The 21,688-nt window shown below is 47.1% G+C and overlaps 1 protein-coding gene across 3 annotated transcripts; it reads left to right on the forward strand.

The window, feature by feature from the left end:
* Window positions 1-3,840: 3,840 nt before the first annotated feature.
* LOC123062116 (SAP30-binding protein) lies at window positions 3,841-12,358 on the forward strand. 3 transcript variants are annotated; one of them, XR_006429532.1, is made up of 8 exons: window positions 3,841-4,376; window positions 4,472-4,529; window positions 6,570-6,826; window positions 7,297-7,498; window positions 9,949-10,068; window positions 10,180-10,280; window positions 10,362-10,487; window positions 12,119-12,358. XR_006429532.1 is itself a non-coding variant. In XM_044485463.1 (8 exons), exons 1-8 carry the CDS (start codon window positions 3,945-3,947, stop codon window positions 12,183-12,185), a joined length of 1,359 nt encoding a protein of 452 aa, XP_044341398.1. In that variant the 5' UTR covers window positions 3,845-3,944; the 3' UTR covers window positions 12,186-12,358. The 3 variants fall into 3 exon arrangements, 2 of the variants coding, with proteins under 2 accessions (XP_044341398.1, XP_044341399.1); XM_044485463.1 differs by having other exon boundaries at window positions 3,845-4,376; window positions 10,366-10,487; XM_044485464.1 differs by having other exon boundaries at window positions 3,854-4,086; window positions 10,366-10,487.
* The last annotated feature ends 9,330 nt before the right edge of the window (window positions 12,359-21,688 follow it).

Below are 21,688 nucleotides of genomic sequence, written 5' to 3' on the forward strand. Positions count from 1 at the left end.
TATATACGTGAATATGACAGGAGGCATAACTGTGGAGGGGGGCGCCGCACACGGCTAACGATGTTTGTTGTGTGTTCTAGGCGCCCCTCCCCATATATATATAGGTGGGAGGGGGAGGCTGACAGCCATGGGGCACCCCAAATAGGAGGAATCCTATTTGGGGGCCTTCTCCAATTCGGCCCCCCTTTCCTTTTCTTCGAAGGAGGGAAGGAAAGAGGGGAGAGGGAAAGGAAGGGGGGATCCTATTCCCTCTATTTCCTTTCCTCCTCCCCTTTTCTTTCTCCACTTAGGCCGGCTCATATGGGGGCGCATCATCCCACTAGGGGCTGTTCTGTCCCGCCCTAGGCCCAATAAGGCCCATATCTTTGCCGGGGGGTGCCCGGAACCCTTTCCGGTGACCCAATACGTACCCGGTACCCCTGTAATACTTCCTGTGTCCAAGTACTATCGTCCTATGTATGAATCTTTACCTCTCGACCATTTCGGGACTCCTCGTCATGTCTGTGATCTCATCCGGGACTCCAAACAATATTCGATCACCAAATCACATAACTCATATAATACAAATCGTCATCGAACATTAAACGTGCGGACCCTACGGGTTCGAGAACTATGTAGACATGACCGAGACACCTCTCCAGTCAATAACCAATAGCGGAACCAGGATGATCATATTGGTTCCCACATATTCTACGAAGATCTTTATCGGTCGAACCGTTATGACAACATACATTATTCCCTTTGTCATCGATATGTTACTTGCCCGAGATTCGATCGTCGGTATCTCCATACCTAGTTCAATCTCGTTACCGGCAAGTCTCTTACTTGTTCCGTAATGCATCCTGTAACTAACTCATTAGTCACGTTGCTTGCAAGGCTTATTATGATGTGCATTACCGAGAGAGCCCAGAGATACCTCTCCGATACTCAGAGTGACAAATTCTAATCTCGACCTATGCCAACCCAACAAACACCTTCGGAGATACCTGTAGAGCATCTTTATAATCATCCAGTTACGTTGTGACGTTTGATAGCACATAAGGTATTCCTCTGGTATCTGGGAGTTGCATAATCTTATAGTCAAAGGAATATGTATACATCATGAAGAAAGCAATAGCAATAAAACTTAACGATTATTATGCTAAGCTAACGGATGGATCTTGTCCATCACATTATTCTCCTAATGATGTGATCCCGTTAATCGAATGACAACACATGTCTATGGTTAGGAAACTTAACCATCTCTAATCAACGAGCTAGTCTAGTAGAGGCTTACTAGAGACACGGTGTTTTGTCTATGTATCCACACATGTACCAAGTTTCCAGTTAATACAATTCTAGTATGAATAATAAACATTTATCATGATATAAGGAAATATAAATAACAACTTTATTATTGCCTCTAGGGCATATTTCCTTCACTCCCTAGCCAAAACGAGTGGCTCAAATTCCACCATAAAATATCCACTACCAGCGTTGTGTTGCAACCTGCATGCAACAATCGCTCCAAGGTTATAACATTTGTCACCCGTGAGAGCGGTGCGTATGAGGTTCAAGTTAGGAGAACAAAGTATACTACAATCTTGTTTGCTTACGGTGCATTTTTTTCATTAAATAGTGCAAAGTATTGAATTGAGGGAAAATGAATACTCTTTATTCTACCTTGCGCCACTCCTCTAGTCGCACCATAGCAAAGGCTAGTCAAGAATATCTTATTATCAGATCTTGGTGGTTCGTCCAATGAACACCAAAATGGAATTTTGTAGTAGTTAGAAAATGTCTATAAGGGTAAAGTAAATGGATTGTCATACAGTTTAAATGACACTCTAGACTCACGAGGATGGAATTTAAATTATTTAGTAAACGACTATGTGAAATATTCCCCATGAGGATGGAGCATTGTGCCCACCTGGTGCACCCCCTCTGATGTTATTTGCATCAAAAATTCAGAAATATTCAGAAAAAATCATATTAAAATTTGAGAGCATTTTGAGAACTTTTATTTTTGGCTACATATCAAGAGAGTTAGATAGAGGGGATGAACTATTTCAATTTTTTTCGAAGGTACATAATTTAGCTTTATAGAAGAAGATAAATAAGACATACAACAATGTCAACAGCTCGCTACGAACAACGAAGGCGACCAACTCCACACCCGGTTCATACAAGGATAACCAAACACAACCACAACAACTACGACACAAAAAGCCTACCCAACACTGAGCCCTTCGTTGCGTCTCGGCCGACACTGAAGACCTCCGAAGAACAACAACTCCAGCTTCCCTGGATTAGCCAGCGACGACCGTACATGGCGTCGGAGGAGAAAGATCTGGGCAGCGGTAAACATCGGAGGAGCACATCACGGGACCTCGAGTCTCCCAGCACAATGCTTCCAACAGAGTAACAACCTTAAGGACGTTGCCATCATGCTGATCCTACGAATCAAGGCTTTCGCCCCGAAGACAGCTGCCAATACGAGGTCGCGAGGAAGATGGTGTTGCACTCGGCGAAGCCTCTAGGAAGGTGAATGACACCCGCAGATGCCATCAACACCGGTCCGGCCACAACCGAACATGATTTTCATCCGTAGCACTGCACATCTCCACGTCTCCAAGATCCAAGCCAGTCCCGAACAGATGTCGCACACCGCCGTCACTGCAACACCTTGCCATCGAAGCCCCCTCACTGCCGAGGGAACACACCCAAAGCCATCACCTTTAACATCGACTAGGAGCCGCATCAACCACCGAGCGGTGCAAAGCTAGCTCCGCCACGGTGGCCTTCACCTGCGCTAGGGGTCTGCCACCAGAATGGAACCAACCCGCACCTCCGACTGCACTCCGGCACCCACACCGCCGAGGCATCACCGCACGCCTCACACGGCAGCAGCGGGCGTTCGGCTGCCCGCCAAGACCCTACCTAGCAAGGCCTCGCACCGCCGCCGCCGCCATGCCTGCGCTTGCACCGCCGCCACCGCCAGTGGCAGTGCACCACCTACCCCCTCCATCCTGCTATGCTCCACACAACGATCCAGAGACAACCGCCGCACTCCCTGCCGTGAGCACCCCAAGGGCGCGCCGAAGAAGCACCAGATCCGGGCCGAGATCCCCAGATCCGCGCTCCGGGCGCCGCCAGCCAGCACCACCGACCCACCGCTAGCCTTCCACTGCCGGGAGCGAGTCACCGCGGCACCACCAGCCCCTGCTCCGCCAGCTCCCGGAGGAAAGCGCCTCACCACCGTCCCGCCGGCCCGCGCCAGGCCACTCCTCTCCCGAGCAGCGCCCGACACCAACACCTCCGAGCACCGCCGACCGTGGGCGCCAGATCCGGCCGGACCATGCCAGGCCGCGCCATCCCAAGGCAGCGCCCCGCACCATCCAACACCGCCGGCCCACACCGACACATGCCTAACGCGCGGCGCCGCCGAGTCGCCTGACACCAAGAGGAAGGGCGTCCCGCGTCGCCTGCGTGCCTCGAGGGAAAGGGGTAACCCCGCCGCCGCCGACGCGCGCACGGGCTTTGCTCGGCGGCGTCTCTGGCGGCGGCGAGGGAGGGAAGGGAGTGGGTGGGGGTGGCGGCGTTACTGTTTAGGGTTTCCGCCCGGGCCGCTCGCGGGAGCGGCACAGGGGACATTACCCGGTATATTTTTACCACGGAAGCATTCTCGCCCTTGTTGCTAACTATATTTCAGTTTTGCTAAAGCACATCTAGATGTGTTATAAGTATTGCACATCTAATTTCTATATCATTGATTTTATGCGGAGATTCACGTGGGAATTTGCAACGTTGGAAGGTGGGCCCTGGCGCCGTCACCGCCTGACCATCGTCTTCTAGTTGAACTCCCAAATTCCTAGATTTGCAATATTTCGCCTTCGTCCTCCCCGCGCCCTAGCCTTCGATCCACCCCCAAATTCGACCCTTCCTTCCGCTCCCTCCTCATCGCCATGGCGTCAGATACCGAGGGCATAGCCGCGCTGTTCTCCATGTACAACGATGACGACGAAGAGGACGCCGACGAGCCCGGACCTCCTTCCCCGCCGCCGCCCGCTGCGGCAACCTCCCCCTCCACGTCACCTCGAACCGGAGGTGAGAGCTCCAACCCTAACTCGAACCCCAACCCTTCGCCGGAGCACTCGCCGCCTCCCCTCCCCGAGGAGCAGGCCAGCCGCAAACCCCTAGCGAGCCCCCAGGTCTCGCCGGCGCTTCCGCCGCTGCCCTCGCGCCGTTCGCCCCTACCTTTCGCGGTTTCGTCCCCCTCCCCATCTCGTCCCCCGCTGTCCGCCCCGCCGCCCGATCTACCGCGCCCGCCACGGCGCGGGTCGCTTGCTATAGTGGACTACGCGCATGACGAGATGGCAATGTCGCCTGACCAGGAGGTAGAGCTTGGGGAGCATGTCATTAGTAATCCTTTGCTGTATTCTATTGCTTTTCTAAATTAACGATGACGTTGTTACTTGCGGTTTGGTTGCAGGACGGGGAGATCATGAGTGGCATAGGCGGCTTGGGCTTGGATGCTCAGGATGCTGAGGGTAAGCATGCTGTATAATTGTTACTCTGTGCTATGTTCGGTATGCAATCCTACACTCCAGTGCAAATTAATGTGTCTGGTTAGTTTGATGAATTGGTGACACATAGAGTTTTACTTGTTCAATGTTGCCGATTGCTATGTGTGTTGGTGCTTGTGGTTACCTCAAGTGTACATCTTATGCTATCAGAAAAACACGAATTAGAGATATGGTGAAATGTACCAGTAATGTCAGATGGATAAGGCACACTAGAAAACATGAAGCACTACTAGCTGTGGTTAGAAATCTGAATGGAGTATTATCATTTATTCATAAGACAGTAAGATGGAAATCTCTTCCTTTAGTGATGAGTAAATTAAAATAAAAAACTGTAACATTTGATTATGTTATATTTGCTTAATTTGTTCGCTGAAGAGTCATGTTAGTACACAGCCTTTTGTGTTTTGAATGTGTAATTTCTTTCTGGGTTAGACTCTTAGATGACACACATGTGATCCAGATATCAAATACACTTTATAATATTTGTGGCAAAAGTCCATAAAAGCTACTGATATCTGATGAGCTATCTGCTTCAGATTTGTACCTGATATCTCATTTCATTGCTAATATTTATAATACATGGTTTCTTTTGTAATGCTCTAGTACAACTGCATATTGCATGCATGGAAATAACTCAAACATAGAAACAAGTATTTAAATCATCTAACAGTAGTCTAATCACTGAAACTGCAAGATAACGTTAACTTGTGTCAAAATGAGATGAAATAGGTGACGTGCGACATAGATTATTCTCTAAACCGTGTAGATTTTTTTCTTGTGCCAAAATGTTTGACTTGGGAAGTTCTGAAAGTGGTTAATATTTCTATTATTCTATATACAGAATATTTGTTGACAAGTATGACCTGAAGAAGAGCAAAGACATAGCTGGAACCATGAAAATAGAGAATGCTACAAATATTCTTATTTCCATGTGTTAGCATTTGATTTTTTGGCTACTAATAACCTCGGCAACAGATTTGTAGATTCTTTAATCTTGTCCAGAGTACATTTGCTTGCTAACTCAAACTTGGAACACTTTGGGTTTGTTTGGATTGGGACCAAATAGTACCTTATTACCATTTTTTTTTGGCCATGACTAAAATATTGGTCTTTATCTGGATGAGTGCCAACTTTTTGGCATGCCAATGCTCCTTTCCCATCTCTAGTTCATTTTTTTAGCCAATGTTGGCCAATTTATGGGCAATCAAAACATGAACTAAAATTGTGGCTAGTCAATCTTCTGGTAGGGCAACCTTGGGCAACAACCAAATACACCCTTTGAGCCCTTGACCGCAGACTGCATCAGAGGTGTCACAATTTTTTTGTAAGGGACTTCATTTTTAATCGATATACTCCTTTGATAATTTGTTATTTGTGATCACCAGTTAATACCAACAGATATGCAGTAAACAAATGGGAATTCTTGATATTATGTTGGATTTCAATTCTGGTGTTGCTTGACGTACATATTTCTGTCATGTGTAGAAGTGTTTTAAGTTGAAGGTATTGTTCGCCTTTTGTGCAAAATCAAATCATAACAGCCGCTACACTTCTTTTCATGTGCACTAAATTGTACTCCGTTTCTTTTTAGTCCGCATATAAGGTTTGGTCAAAGTCAAGCTTTGTAGGGTTTGACTAACTTTATATTAAAAAAATATAAACATTCACCATATGAAATCAATATTATCAGATGCACCATGAAACGTATGTTCATACTATATAGTTTTAGTATTGTAGATGTTCATATTTTTTTAATATAAATTTGGTCAAACTTTGTGTAGTTTGACTTTGACCAAATCTTATATGCGGAGTAAAAAGAAACGGAGGGAGTATGCATTCTATTTTATTTTTATTGTTGGAACACTTGGCGTACATATTTCTGCCATCTATAGAAGTGTTTTCAGTTTAGTTACTGGCTGTCTTCACCTTTTTGTGGAGTCATTACAACATCTACACTTTCGATTTTATATCCAGTCTGCTTTATATTTCTATCCTATCTTGTAGGGATTCTTGAAGAAAGAGTTCTCTCAGGCACTGTTCATATTCTCACCCCAAAAGTCCTATCAGAAACTTCTCGGCATTTGGATGCACCTGAGCAGAACCAAATGAGGGCAGATGTTCCAGTGGATGTAACGGGAACAGAAGCTGAAGATGCTAGGGTGGAGGAAGCTTCTGATATTTCTACCAATGTTCAGAATGATGATCCATTGAGCCGTTTCCTTCCTCCGCCTGTGACTACAAAATGTTCTACAGCATTACAGGTTATCTTTCGAGCAAATTATTATTCCCACACTATTTTCAGCATAAAAAAATTCATCATATTTCTCATGTAGAACATACAGCTCCCTTCTGGCAATGTCATTATTTGTTTAATCTGAAATGGTGAAAATATTCTGTTGGCAACTGTTTCATATATTTCCACACCACTTCCTGCAATACGATATTTCTGAGATACCTTTTTTTTGTACTTTCCGTTTCTTTTCTCTAATGCATAAATAGATCTCCAAATTGTTCAGGCAGCCTATTTGTGATTATGGTTTCTTAAACTTTTGATTATTTCTTGTACACTCATGTGGGTCTTTTTTCATGTTAACTTAAACTTATCGTTGTATGACGGCTTTCCATGTGATACCCATACCACTTGGAATGCATGTCTACATCCTTCACACTTGTTCTTGTTTTTACATGAAAATATGGCTGTAGTTACTCATGTTCCACTGTTTTCCTGCAGCAAAGGATAAACAAGTTCCTTGGATACAAAAGGTCTGGAAAGAGCTTTAATGCTGAAGTGCGTAACAGAAAGGACTACAGAAATCCTGACTTTTTGCAGCATGCTGTGCGGTACCAAGAAATTGATCAGATAGGGACCTGCTTCAGTAAAGATGTTTTCAATCCATATGGGTACGATAAAAGTGACTACTACGATGAGATAGGTATGCTATAGTCATGTTTGATCCAATATGCCATTCTTTTGGGCCACACCTTCCTTTTTGAAAGATAATTGAACATCTGAGTGTAGCTTCCATGTTCATGTATAATACCAGTACCTATTTAGTCATGCAATTGTAGTTGAAATCAATAGAAGTTCCACTATGGCGGCCATCTGGGATGTGATTGCAAAGGAACATGCACACTGCTTTTAATTTTTGAGTGTGTGCACTTGCTTGTAAGGCATATCGAATCCCATGACCCTCCAGGTTGCCTCAAACTTTTAAGTATGCCGGGCTTGATTAGCTATTGAAGATCAAAGAAGTTGTGGACAATCATGAAACTGTCTGGAGAGTGTTGTTTTATGTTATAATAAAATATAGAAAACCCCATGTACTTGTCGCATAAGCAATACAAAGCCACTGCTTCTTTTTTTGGGCTTGTACCTGGACCCTGGTAACAAACTACTACATGTTCTAACAATATTCACCTAGAACAGGGCCCTTGTTCTCCTGTTAATCATCATAAGTTCACACTAGAAACTAGATCAAACCCTGTATTACTAAATAACAATCAGCTATTAATTAAAACAAGGAAGATGAATCATGGCATTTGATCAATCACCACCCAAACTCCTGCTTATAAGTCCAAAACACACCACATGCAGTCTATACTGAGCTCAAGAACTCCGCAGCTTGACCACACCAACTCGTTGCCCTTCAGTGGTGATTGCAGTGGTGCCCATCTGGTCTGTGCACCACTTTATGATCAATACCGCCTTCCCATGTCATACTTCCCTTCCCTAACCTACCCTGCACCTCGTCCAACCACCCTCTTTGAGCCATTTCCACCATGACCTTCCTCTCCAACCATACCTACGTCTACCTCATTCATCTAAGCATCTTCTTGGAACCACCTCCTTTTGTCCAGCCACCCTCATGATTGCTGCCTTTGTCAAGCGCTGACAGTTAGGTCCACCGCCAGTGCCACCTTAAGCGCCATGCGTTTACACTCCATCTGTTCTTGCTGAGCGCAGACACCCATCCATGTGACGCCAGCAATGAGTAAGGGTAACCTCAGTCAGCTATTTGATTGGGAGCAATTCAGCAGAGAAGGGTGTGTCTGGATGTACTCTGAGAGCATGCCCCTGCACCATGCACGTGATAGGTGCTGTTAACCTTCATCGCATGTTCGGTATGCCATTGCGGACGGTACAATCCGCTCCAGTGCTGCACAAGAAATGCTATGGAAGGCTGGTGAGCCACCGGACATGGTGTTGACAAGCCGGTTGCCCAAGGCTGAGGGGGTCAGGTTCTATGGAACCGTATTTTGAAAATTTCAGACCGAACCCCAAAACCATGGCCGTATCTCTTCTTTGCTATGCCCATCCATCAATGTCTCAAATTCAAATCCTGCAACACTCCCATGGTTGTTTTAGTTGCTTCGCCGCATCCCTGCCTGCAAGGCTGCAAGTGCCCCCCTTCCATTTCACTCTCTTTTTTCTCGCTAGACCCATGCAACGGTCAAATTGCACATAAGCTTGTCCATATATCTCCCATGCTGTTTGGCTAACTCAGCTTTTTGGTGGTTCCGTACCAACGCACGGGCGCTGAGCTAGCCAGGGAAAAAGAACCAGCTGGTTATACAGGTCCCGGTTTGTTTAGATGTTCCTGGTGTTTATTTAGACATTCCTGGTGAAAGTGCTGCAGCGCAGCATACAAACTCAGAAGAGGCTGTCATGGCAGGTTACGAGTAGGCCAGGATCAAGCCGATTCAAGTTATGGTAGGCTTGAGAGGAGATTAGAAGTAACTCGTTGGAAAGAGTCCAAGCTGTCCTTTCCTTGAGTTTGAAGACAATGCCAGTCGGCCTCGTAGGTTACGAGTAGGCCAGGATCAAGCCGATTCAAGTTATGGTAGGCTTGAGAGGAGATTAGAAGTAACTCGTTGGAAAGAGTCCAAGCTGTCCTTTCCTTGAGTTTGAAGACAATGCCAGTCGGCCTCGTATCTTTTGTTTCTCAAGCAATAAGAGATCCCTCTTCCCGGATGCTGCCCTCGACCTTCTGAACTCTTGTACCTTTTCCCGCTGTACCCGTCCTTCTGAACTCTCATACCTTTCCCTCCTCTTCCAGATGGGTTATACACCTAGTGCTAAGTCCTTAAGTGCATATTCTAGTCGTAACACCAGGTGTTCTACTACGGCTAATCCATGCTTGTTCTTCATTTGTTTTCTGTCTGTATTCTTTTCTAACATTTTATTTAGTTTCAGATTTATCTCAATTTTTTTTACCAAACATCTCCCACTCACCACCTTCTATCCTGGTTGTTGGTGAACTATCCTTACAACCCGTGTGTGCGCATTTGTTGACAGTGAATCTTTCAGTTCTTTATGCTTTGGTCTTATCTAAGGAAGTATAGTCCAATCACGATCTTGTATCTGCCGCCAATTTGTCTACAGAAGCTGATATGAAGCGTGAACTTGAGAGGAAGGAACAGGAGAAGAAAAGAAATCCAAGAATTGATTTTACTAGTTCTGGAGTACAACCTCCAATCAATCCATCAATAGCGAAGATTTCAGGTACATTTGCATTTTTTCTTGCGAGAAAAAAGAAGTGTGCGTGCTTTATTTTGACAAACTATTACCTTCAGGCAATCTTGTATTTCTGATTCACATCTGTATGTTTTGCAGCCGCCATATCAGCAGCAGCTGTAGCTGGTGTATCGGTTCCGGCATCGGCAGATACTGTACAGAAAGAGGCTAGGCCAAACAAAAAGTCAAAATGGGATAAGGTTTCTAATTCCCTCGCTCAATGCATTTACCTTCTTTTGGAATCAACATTTTTATGACCGGCTTCTGTTTTCTGTTATTGGCTAGGTTGATGGTGATACTAAGAACCCTGCAGCTGCTAGTGGACTTGACAGTCGGTCAGCAGCCAGTGGATCTGCCACACTTTTGACTTCTGAAAATGCTGTTGCTGGTGGATATGCTGCTTTTGCGTGAGTTCTCTTCTTTCCACACAATTATTTCCTTCATAATCCGTTATAGCACATGTTGTTCCTTAATGTAGTCATATTTTTGTTTGTCTGTTGCTGCTGATCAAAATATGCTTACCAATCAGATTAACCAATGGAAATGTTCATAGCTGTAGCCCTGTGTGCTTTTACATGCTCGTTTTTTTTCCTGATGAAATCTGCCTACTCCACGCTGTTGTAGCATAATTGTAATGGTACCAAGTTGAACTTGATGTTGAAATTGATAACTTAGATTATTTAATGGACGTTATTAATGCGACAATGAAGTGTTCAGCTTATTTTTTAGAGTTAATTACACAACCACAACTTTAGGTATTCCTTTTACAGTTCACCAGAATTTTTGGACCTTTTTTCACAGAACCACAACTTGTAGTCTGAACTTTCACGGATGACCCAAATCAGCTGTTTTTCGGATGTTTGAGAGCAAACCTGATAAGACGAGTCCACCCGTCTGTGCTAACATGGATGGCCACATGTATAATATAGGTGACATGGGGCCTACCTGCAAGCCTTCTCTCTTGTCTCTCCCTCCCAAGGCTGAACCCCTGTCTGCTCGATGACCTCTCTCCTTTCCTCCAACCTCAAGCTCCTTGGAGCTCCACCTCTCTTTCTCTGATCTGTTGTCTTGTTGCCACAGACTTGTTCTCCGACGTCTGCCGTGTTTGAGTCCGCCGCCCATCCACAACCACCCCCACCTCCCCGGCCTCCTTTCGACAATCATCCGAGCTTCCAGAGTGGGACTTGGAGACGGAGGACAACCTTGACCCAGCGCCACCGCTTGATCTTGAGTGCGATTCCCGTCACCAGTCCCTTTGCTGCCTCCTCCGCAGGTTCAGTTTGCTGCTGCAGCCGGCCACTGGCCCGATCTGATGATGGTGGCGGCACAATTGCAACAGAGAGCAGAACGGCACGGTGGTGACGTGGCGTGTGTCGGTAGTGGTGGCTGGTGGCCTGATTGTGAGGTGGGCTGCTCTGTGTCGTGCACATACGCACGGGAGGCACAAACCTACTCGGCGGCTCCTACTTCATTGTCTTCTGTTGTTATATGCCCTGCTGCTCATGTACACTGGGGACCTAGTCTGCAGACACCACACCAACTGCTGGCACACCATCTCGCCATGTTTTTCGTCACGACTTGGCTTTGCTAGAGCCTGGATAAAAAGATGATAGGAGGAAGCACGCAAGGGGAAGAGGGAGATGAGAGGCTGGCCTGTGGTTCCCACATCCACTTCAGCATATCCCATGCGAGCGTCCACACAAAGCGCTGGCAAGTGGACCCATCATGTCACGTTTTCTTTTTCAACATGGAATTGGCCGGTTTGGCTTACTTATAAAGATTAGTTCAGAAGTTGTGTTTTGTGAAAAGAAGTCCTATAGCTGTGGTAAATTGCTAAGGGGGACCCTGAAGTTGTGGTTTCATGCAATTATTCAAGTCTGAACCATGATAACTACATGTGGATTTGTTTACTTGAACTGCATAGTTTATAAGAACGACTTGTATCAAGTTAGATTGCAGCAACCTTTAATAATATCCATTTTCGTTATCTTTCTGGGCATTGTGTCAATTGTAACATGGTTCTCTTATTTATTTTCAGGCAACAGAAGAGAAAAGAAGCTGAAGAAAGGAGGACAAGTGATTACAAGTCAGACAGGAGATCATAGCTGTTCTATTTTGTTATTTGATTGGGAGATTTCGGATTGCATACTTGTGTAATAATCATGTAATGTACAAACAAATTTTGTAGTTGCTCTAAGGGATTTCTGGAAAAAGAAATGATATGAGCTAAACACGAATGCATTAAAAGAACTGGGAGCACTTTTCCCCTATAGATCAATGCTAAGCTTGTCGTAGCTGTGGTTCTTATTCTACCCCAATTGACTGTTCTGGCGTTTCTAGAGGGTGAAAAGTTTATCACCATTACCGATTTACTGTCAAACTAACTGTCAAGTTGCTCGTGTTCTATGAGTCTAGTCAATCTCGATTCTGCTCCACTGATCATTTTCATGTGACATTTCAGGGGTCCGGTCTGGCGGCATGGATGATGCTGATGGCCATTCGGTGTGAACAATCAGTTAAGACTCATCATGTATATCTGGGACCACGGATGCGTACAACGTAGCCGTCCCTCCCTACAAGCGGCTACACCGTCAATCAACTGGACGGCGTATTCAAGGCCGAGCCATTTGAACGCCATTTGCTACTGGAACGGTCAGTGGCCAGCACAAGATTTGCCTAAAAGGGAAAACAAAAACAAGCAGCAGCCAGCCCCATTTGCGCTCGAACGGTCAGTAGCCCTGAAACTGCAGCTGGATGGCTCGTCGGTGAATGGAACCACCAACCGGCAGGGCAGCCGCCGTCCCTGCCATTAGTTATTATTACTGCGAACAAACTTGACGCTTGCCCTTAAATTCACCACAGTGCAGCGTGTACAACCACACCAGCCCTAGATAGATCTGGCAGCGCAGTGCAGTGCAGTGCGGCAGCACAGTGAAGTGAATGGGACTTCCCGTTGGCCTGGTCGCAGCAGTATGTAAAAGTTTACTTCCTGTGGATTAGACGGACCCTTTCGCACCGCAGCGGCAATAACTCGGCTCCCTGCTTTGTTGACAGTAAAAAAGAAATGGAGTACGTATTGAAGGCAGGGCCACCCACCATGGCAGCATCACACACAAATGTAGATGTCACACCCTAGCTAGTTCATGCATTAGAGTGTTGCATCATGTTTATTCTTTCATCAGAAACCTGAAATGGGGATGACAGAACCCCCAGCCCCCTCTGAAACCAACTAGGGTTTATTAAAAACTTTTTCAATGAACCTGAAATGCCCTTCTAAAATGCCCATCATTTTTGTCTTGGTTCAGAACCTCTGCCAGAAGTGATGCAGATTTTCCTAGGCCATCTTAGGGTCTTTGAATTAAATCATAAATATTTGAATTTGGGCATTTAAAATTATATAAAATATTCAAATGCTCAAATATCTCCAAACTAAAATGTTTCATGTTGGAAATAATCCAACTATGGACCAGGAGTAGTTTGGTGATATTAGGAGTTGCCTAAGTATTTTTAATAATTCAACAAAGTTGCAGAAGTATTAAAAAAACAGAAAACAGGAGAAATAGAAAAAAAACTTACCTGGCACCCGGCCCACTTGCCGGCCCAGCCCAGCGCCGCTCCAGCGAGCTGCTTGCTGGCCAGGCAGGCAGGCAGGTGCCCGACGGCGACCGCAGCGCGCGCCACGCAGCTGGCCGTCGCCCTGCTTCACCTCCTCGCCTTGGGGCTGGATGGATGAGCTCCACGCCGCGCCGTGAACCTCCAGGACACCTCCATTCTCCCCCAACTCCTCTCTCTCGCGCTCCCCCGCCATGGCCGACGCCATCGCCGCCACCCCCTCGCCGTAGCCACGCCCTCCGTCAACCCCACGCCGTGCCGCCGTGTCCAGGAGCTCCGCCACCCTCCTCTCCTTCGAGCAAGCCGAGCCCCGAGCGCTCGCAAGGCCCGAGCCCACCGCATCGACCTCGACCGAACCGCCGTCGCCGGAGATCCCCTTCAACGCCGACGTCGCTCCGGCTCGTCCCCGGCCGCACCAAGTGCTTCGTCAAACTCCCCGTGAGCTTAGCCATCTTCCCCTCCCTTCTTTTCTTGCTCCCGAGCTGTGTAGCGACCTCTCGGAGCTCAACCGCACCCACCGCCGCGGAGCTCGTCGCCGACGTGCTCCCGGTCACCCTCCGGCCACAAACTGGTGTCCATCATGCTCACCACGTCACGTAGCACCTAACCAGCTACTCCCCGCACCTCACCGACCCCTCTAGCGTCAAGTTCGCCTTCGACCGAACTCCGGTGGCCGCCAAAGTCGTCGCCGGCGCCAACTCCGGCCACCCCGACCCCAACGGACTCCACCAAGAGCTGCGGCTCCTCCCCAGCTCCACTCCGATGGCCTCCGCGACTCGTTTGGTTGCCGGAACGGCCAAAACCACTTCCGCCGCCGCGTCGGGCTCGCCGGCGGCTAAACGCCGGTGCAGCCGACCCGGGTTTGACCACGGGTGGGCCCTGGTTGACTCTCCTGAGTCAATGACAGGTGGGCCCCAGCCCTGTTAACTATTTAGGATTAGTTTAAATTAATTTTAGTTTAACTAATCACACTGACACGCGGGACCCACTGTCAGGTTTGACCCGGACCGTGTCCCGTTGACCTGCTGATGTCACACTGACGTCAGGCTGACGCAGTAATTGATTTTCTGGATTTAATCTAATATAGGAAATTCCAGAATATAGTTTAAAACTTCAAAAATTCATAACTTTTAATCTGTAACTCCAAATCAGACAAGTTATATATGAAAAATGGTCAGAAAAATCCAATCTATCCATCTGTACTATTTTCATGCATGATTAAACAAGTTAACTTGATGTTTAATGCAGAACAAGGTAAAACACTTTAAAAGGCCATGTATGAGTTTGAAATTTGAATCTTTGGTTGAAATTGGTTCAAACCCTTCTGGTTTTAGTTGCATTAGCCCAACACACTCATATTGCCATGTTTCATGCATGCATCATATTGTCGCACATTGTTTGGTGATGGTTGTGTATCGGTGTTCTTTGCGGCAGGTTCTGCCTCCGAGGAGTATCGTGATTACCCTAACGAAGAATCGTATCAGTGCATCGAACCATCAGGCAAGCAACCAACCATTTGATCATATCGATACAATCCCATGTTCTCGCTCCTGCTCTCTTTTACTGCATTAAGACAACGCGTTTCAAACTGCTGTGTGCGACGGTAGTTGAACCCACTTCCTCTGCATGACCTGTCATTGCCACAGTAACTAGATGAAACCCACTAGCATGTGTAGGAGTTGATTGAGCCATATGTATGTGTTGTTCCTACCTTGCTATGCCTGCTATGCTTAGAGTCGTGTCAGGTCTGGTTCATCTGGGTGATGGGCTAGAGTGAAATGATTATGTCGGTAATGAGAATGGTGTGGTGAACACGATTTGGTAAAGGTATCGATGAGAGGCCATGTAGGAGCACATGGTGGGTTGTTTCATTGAAGCCGACCTTAAGCACTGAGATCTGTATGTGTGATTTAAGATACAGCTACTACCATGCATTGGGCCCTGAAATATGAACCCGCTCGACTTCTTACTCACCCTTGTCCTCTGTCCAGGAGTTGCAAGTAGTTTCTGGTGTTTGTAGCCTACTGGAGGCCGTGGACAGCGCTGACCGTAGGGGTGGGCTGTGATGCGGTAGGTACGTGGCACGGTGTACCGGATGCCCGTTTGGTATCTCGGGAACCCTGTTCACATCGTTTGGGGATGTGAGCGAAACTCCGGCCGGATCTCCTCATGGATGGAACCCGAATAGGCGATAAACCTGGACTAGAGACTTGAGTGTTTAGGTAGGTCGTGGTCTACACCCACGTCGGCTTTCGTTTGAAGTCTGCCGAGCACATGTCGTGTGCAGACGCTAAGTGGTGGAAACATGTATGAAGAAGTACACCCCTGCAGGGTTATCATGATCTATTCGAATAGCCGCGTCCGCGGTGAAGGACTACTTGGTTGCCTATACAGTTCATAGACAAGTAAATGGAAACTGCTAAAAGCCTCAAGATATGTGTGAGTGCCGAAGATGGCTCTTCCGTAGGAAGACGGAGGTGAATCCTCGGTAGTGTATTGAAGTGGTGAGTAGTGGACTCGTGTGCGCAAAACCATTTCAGGTTGGAGTCTCGTAGGATAGCCTAGCCAAGAGTCAAAGCTGGCTTGCTGCAATAACTCTACCAACCCTTCTTGATAATGTGCATGTATGTAGGATCTGATGTAAGTCTTGCTGAGTACCTTTGTACTCATGTTGCTATAATTTACATTTTTACAAAAGACGCTGCAACCCCTTCTGATGGGTTCTTCGTAGACGTTGACATCAATGAGTAGGCTAAGGCCCAGGTGGTGATCCTGAGCTTGTGAAGGACCACGTAGTATAGCTAGGCTCTCCAAGCCTCTTTTAATTTACTAGTTGTCTGTACTCAGACAAGTTACTTCCGCTGCTGGTTTGTATGACTGTATGACTTGAATGCTGGGTCGTGTGACCCGTACCTATGTGCATGTTATGTATGGCTCTCTGAGCCTTAAATAAAGTACTTGTGTCGTAGAGTCATGTTGTGATGCCTTGTTGTATTTGCACATATCGAGCATATTGTGTGTATGATTGAAATGCTTGGTATGTGTGGGATCTGACTATCTAGTTGTTTATCTTTAGTAGCCTCTCTTACCGGGAAATGTCTCCTAGTGTTACCACTGAGCCATGGTAGCTTGCTACTGCTCTGGAACACTTAGGCTGGCCGGCATGTGTCCTTCTTCGTTCCTGTGTCTGTCCCTTCGGGGAAATGTCACGCATTGAGTACCGGAGTCCTGTTAGCCCGCTACAGCCCGGTTTACCGGAGTCCTGCTAGCCCAGTGCTACAGCCCGGACCCACTTGCTGATGACCGACACGTTCGAAGCTGGGTCATGGATGCCTGTCCCTGTAAGTCTGTGCCACTTTGGGTTTACGACTAGTCATGGCCCGGGCTCCTTATCATATGGATGCTAGCAACACTATCATATACGTGAGCCAAAAGGCGCAAACGGTCCCGGGCAAAGGTAAGACGACACCCGTGGGGATACCGTGCGTGAGGCCGCAAAGTGATATGAGGTGTTACAGGCTAGATCGATGTGACATCGAGTCGGGGTCCTGACAGCGTTGGTATCAGAGTCGGACTGCCTGTAGGTTCTCCAAGCCAAACTAGTCGATGTTGAGTCTAGAAATTCTTTAGTTATATGTAGGGGAATTGTTTGTGGGTTGGAACGTAAGGCTCTTTTTACTCCTTTATCTTATGACATTCTGATCTGAGTCAGTCTATTCTTCCACCGGGGGTTAAGGAATTAGGATCTTTTCTCTCTATCAGGATCACGTGTTACTAATCAGTAGTACCTTATAGGTTTGATGGATACAAGCCTAGTTCAGTTCTACTACCACATTATGTTTCTAGGAGGGACTCAGAACTTTGATATGATGTTGTTGAGTGAGTATGAAATCCTTTGTCAAATGTCTCAAAATCCTTCTTGAGCATTTACAGCTGTTATGCTGCCGAAATTTTGCTAGAAATTCTAATGCCTTTGCATTATGGTTGTGCTTTCAGATGGCCACTCGCGACCTCAATCAAGTGGTTCGCCTGACTCGATGCCTAGATGTACCCGGCCATACCGCCATGTTGGTCAGGGTAATGACTGAGGCTGGATACCGTTGGTATCCTGAGTACACAGTCGAAGAGCAATTTCGAGACTTTAATCAACGCCAGTATCTCTGCACTGTCAGGATATTTCCATCTTATCCTGGATCCACCGAGCCCCTTCACTGCTCCTATGGACTCGGGGTTACTATTGAGATGGCTGTGCAGGATGCCGCCTATTCTATGATGACCATCATGCGAGTCAGGACTGGCCTATTTCGGGACTCTAATTTCCGGTATATGCCAGCATCACTTCCGGGAGCACAAGGGTATCTCCAGGCTATCTATGCTGACCCCACTCAGGAGGACTCACGGACTCGCACCACTGCTGAGATGCTCGAGGATAAGGACCGTGAAAATCGGGCCTTGAGGCTAGAGCTTTTCAATACCCGTGCTGACCATTGGGCCACATTGACTCGGTTTGCACCGGCGATGCAAGCTGGATATTCGGATATGCGCGATCTCTATCCTGTGAGATCTGCTCTGCCAGACGTGATGGGTTGGCGTGATGTAGGAGGCATCACCCCACCTCGTGGTCCCCGCAGGCCACCGTCTGTTGGTCCAAGACCTCATCCTAGCCCCTATGGTCCACAAGCTCTGCGAGATCGTCTGTTCCCGGATGATCATGTTGAGCTTCCAGGCTATGGAGGTGACTTTTACGAGGACTACTACGGATCGGTCTGAGTTAGTGGTAGTATCACTAGTTCGTACTAGCTGTGTCGTCTATCGTCCTGCGTGACTCGTGGGATATGACCTAGTTGTACCGCTTTCCGGAGGTGTAGAAAAATAATGTATAGGAGCTTGGGATGCCTCCGATGAGATGTAATCCTCTTTTCACCGTAATAGTACCTTGTTTGGTCTTGTACTAAACCTTGTATGGTGTGTATGACGATGGAATAAAGAAGCAGTTTCTGTATCTACCATGTCATACGGATGATCATCTTGCATTTCGAGTTATTCCTTACATTCTGTATCCTATGTCGGAATCTTATCATTCTGACTAAATCATTGTCTTGTTTACCTAGGATGGTCAACACGCGCAATAACCCTGCTCCTCAAGAGCAGGCCGAAGGCAGTGAAGTCAGGAATGCAAATCTGCCTCATCCTCCTTCCCTAGCCGAGGTTATGCTGGAAGCCGAGAGAAACAAGCGGGAGACCAACCGTTTGTTGGAGCATATTGAACAGAACACAGCACGCCATCAGAGAAATAACTTGGTGTCACTCAGTGATTTCATCAAGTTACATCCACCCACGTTCCACCACTCCGTCGAGCCTCTCGACGCTGATGACTGGCTTCACAGTATTTCTCACAAACTGCGTTCCGCGCTAGTAGCTGAGGCTGACAAGGTCACCTTTGCTGCATATCATCTTGAAGGCCCCGCCAGTCTATGGTGGGAGAATTATGGAGCTATGCGCCCAGCGGGCCATGTCACTACTTGGGCTGAATTCAGCGAGGCTTTCCGTGAACATCACATTCCGGAGGGTCTCATGGACCGTAAACGTGAGGAATTTTGCAGTTTCACTCAAGGCCGACTCTCTGTGGATGCTTACAGCAGGGAGTTCGGTAACCTCGCACGATATGCCACTGAGGAAGTTTCTACTGATGCCAAGAAGCAAGCAAGATTTCGTAAGGGACTTAGTCCTGAGCTTCGCCGCGACCTCCGCCTGCATGAGTGCACATCTTTTCAGAAGCTTGTTAACAAGGCCATCAGTGCTGAGACTGGTCAGACTGATTATGACGCAACACGCAAGCATGGCCGTGACGTGGGTTCCTCATCCGGTGCTGGTCCTCAGAAGCGCCGCGTGTGGGTGCCTAACACTGCCCTGCCACCCAGGTTCACACCGAGGCCATCCTTCCAGGCGCCTCGCCCCGTTCAACAGTCTGCACCAGCCAAGCCCTATGGTGGTCCAACCAACAGTGCTCCTTCACGTACCAGTTCCGTGACTTGCTTTAAGTGTGGGGAATCTGGCCACTATATGCGCGAGTGTCCCCAGACCAACCCCAACCAACCTGCTAAAGCTGTTGGCCGTGGCAAGCCGACAGGTAAAGTGTTCCACGCCAAGCCGGCCACCGCTGCACGTGGCCATGTCAACTGTATCTCTGCCGAAGAAGCTCAAGAGGATCCCAACGTCGTTCTCGGTACGCTCCTTGTTAATTGCCACCCGGCATCTGTTCTTTTCGATACAGGAGCATCTCATTCATTTATATCCGAGAGCTATGCTCGTCTGCATAACACCACATTCTGTGAGATGCCCACCTCTATGGTAATTCAAACTCCGGGATCCAAATGGCAAACTTCTAGAGTAAGCCATGGAAACAAAATCCAAGTCGACAGACTTGTATTTCTCGCATCTTTGATAGCCCTTAAATCTTCAGATATTAATATCATCTTGGGTATGGAATGGATGTCAGCTCATCATGCCCAAATTGATTGCTTCTCTAGGACTGTTCAACTCACCCATCCTTCGGGGAAGATAGTCAATGTCTTGACCCGAATAGCCAAGCGACAGTTATATTCTCTTAACGCCAGCCCTTTGCCAGACCTTGAGGACGTCCTGGTAGTCCGTGACTTCCCGGATGTCTTCCCAGAGGAATTGCCAGGTGTTGCACCTGACAGGGATGTTGAGTTCATAATAGACCTCATTCCAGGAACCGTCCCGATTGCTAGAAGACCCTATAAGATGGCACCACTAGAACTAGCCGAGCTTAAGAAACAACTCGATGAGTCCTTGAAAAAGGGTTTCATCCGACCTAGTTCATCTCCGTGGGCTTGCCCCGTCCTCTTCGTCAAGAAGAAGGATGGTACGGACCGGATGGTTGTAGATTATCGACCTGTCAATTTGGTCACAATCAAGAACAAATATCCGCTCCCCAGGATCAACGACCTGTATGATCAGCTCGCTGGATCCTCAGTCTTCTCCAAAATGGATTTGAGGTTGGGCTACCATCAAATCAAAATCAGGAACGGGGACATTCCTAAAACGGCCTTTGTTACTCGTTATGGCCAATACGAGTACACCGTCATGTCCTTCGGTTTAACCAACGCTCCAGCCACCTTTTCTCGGTTAATGAACTCAATCTTCATGGAGTATTTGGATAAATTCGTCGTGGTTTACCTCGATGATATACTCATCTACTCCAAGAACGAGGAAGAACATGCCGAACATCTAAGGCTAGTGTTGAAGAAACTTCGAGAGCATCGTCTTTATGCCAAATTCTCTAAATGTGAATTTTGGTTGTCAGAAGTGACCTATCTGGGTCATGTAATATCTGGTAAAGGTATTGCCGTTAACCCTGAGCGAGTTCAAGCCGTCCTTAATTGGACTCCACCTGAATCGGTCAAGCAAGTTCAGAGTTTTCTGGGCTTAGCGAGCTATTGCCGTCGCTTTGTCGAAAATTTCTCCAAAATTGCAAAACCTCTAACCGAACTCCTCAAGAAAGATAAAAAGTTCGAATGGACTCCACAATGTGAGCACAGCTTTCAGGAACTGAAAAGACGCCTGACCTCTGCTCCCGTACTGGTACCGCCAGACTTCTCTAAGGACTTTGTTATCTACTGCGACGCCTCGCGACAAGGACTAGGCTGTATTCTCATGCAAGATCGACACGTAATTGCTTACGCCTCACGACAATTGCACCCACATGAGGAGAATTATCCTACTCATGATCTAGACCTTGCAGCTGTAGTCTATGCACTTAAAACCTGGCGACATTACCTCCTCGGTAATCGTTGCGAAATATTCACTGATCACCAAAGTCTGAAGTACATCTTCACCCAACCGGATTTGAATCTCAGGCAAATACGTTGGGTCGAGTTGATCACAGATTTCGACTTAGGAATAACTTACACCCCAGGGAAAGCCAACGTCATGGCTGATGCGCTAAGTCGTAAATCTTATTGTAACAACC

Source organism: Triticum aestivum, chromosome 3A (genome assembly GCF_018294505.1).
Source record: "Triticum aestivum cultivar Chinese Spring chromosome 3A, IWGSC CS RefSeq v2.1, whole genome shotgun sequence".
Classification (NCBI taxonomy): domain Eukaryota; kingdom Viridiplantae; phylum Streptophyta; class Magnoliopsida; order Poales; family Poaceae; genus Triticum; species Triticum aestivum.

Excerpts from the sequence above, each read along its gene's own strand:
- LOC123062116 (XM_044485463.1), top strand. The coding sequence starts at position 3,945 with ATGGCGTCAGATACCGAGGGCATAGCCGCGCTGTTCTCCATGTACAAC. Across the intron at positions 4,530-6,569 it reads GGATGCTCAGGATGCTGAGG|GGATTCTTGAAGAAAGAGTT; the intron begins GTAAGCATGCTG and ends CCTATCTTGTAG. Across the intron at positions 10,069-10,179 it reads ATCAATAGCGAAGATTTCAG|CCGCCATATCAGCAGCAGCT; the intron begins GTACATTTGCAT and ends TATGTTTTGCAG.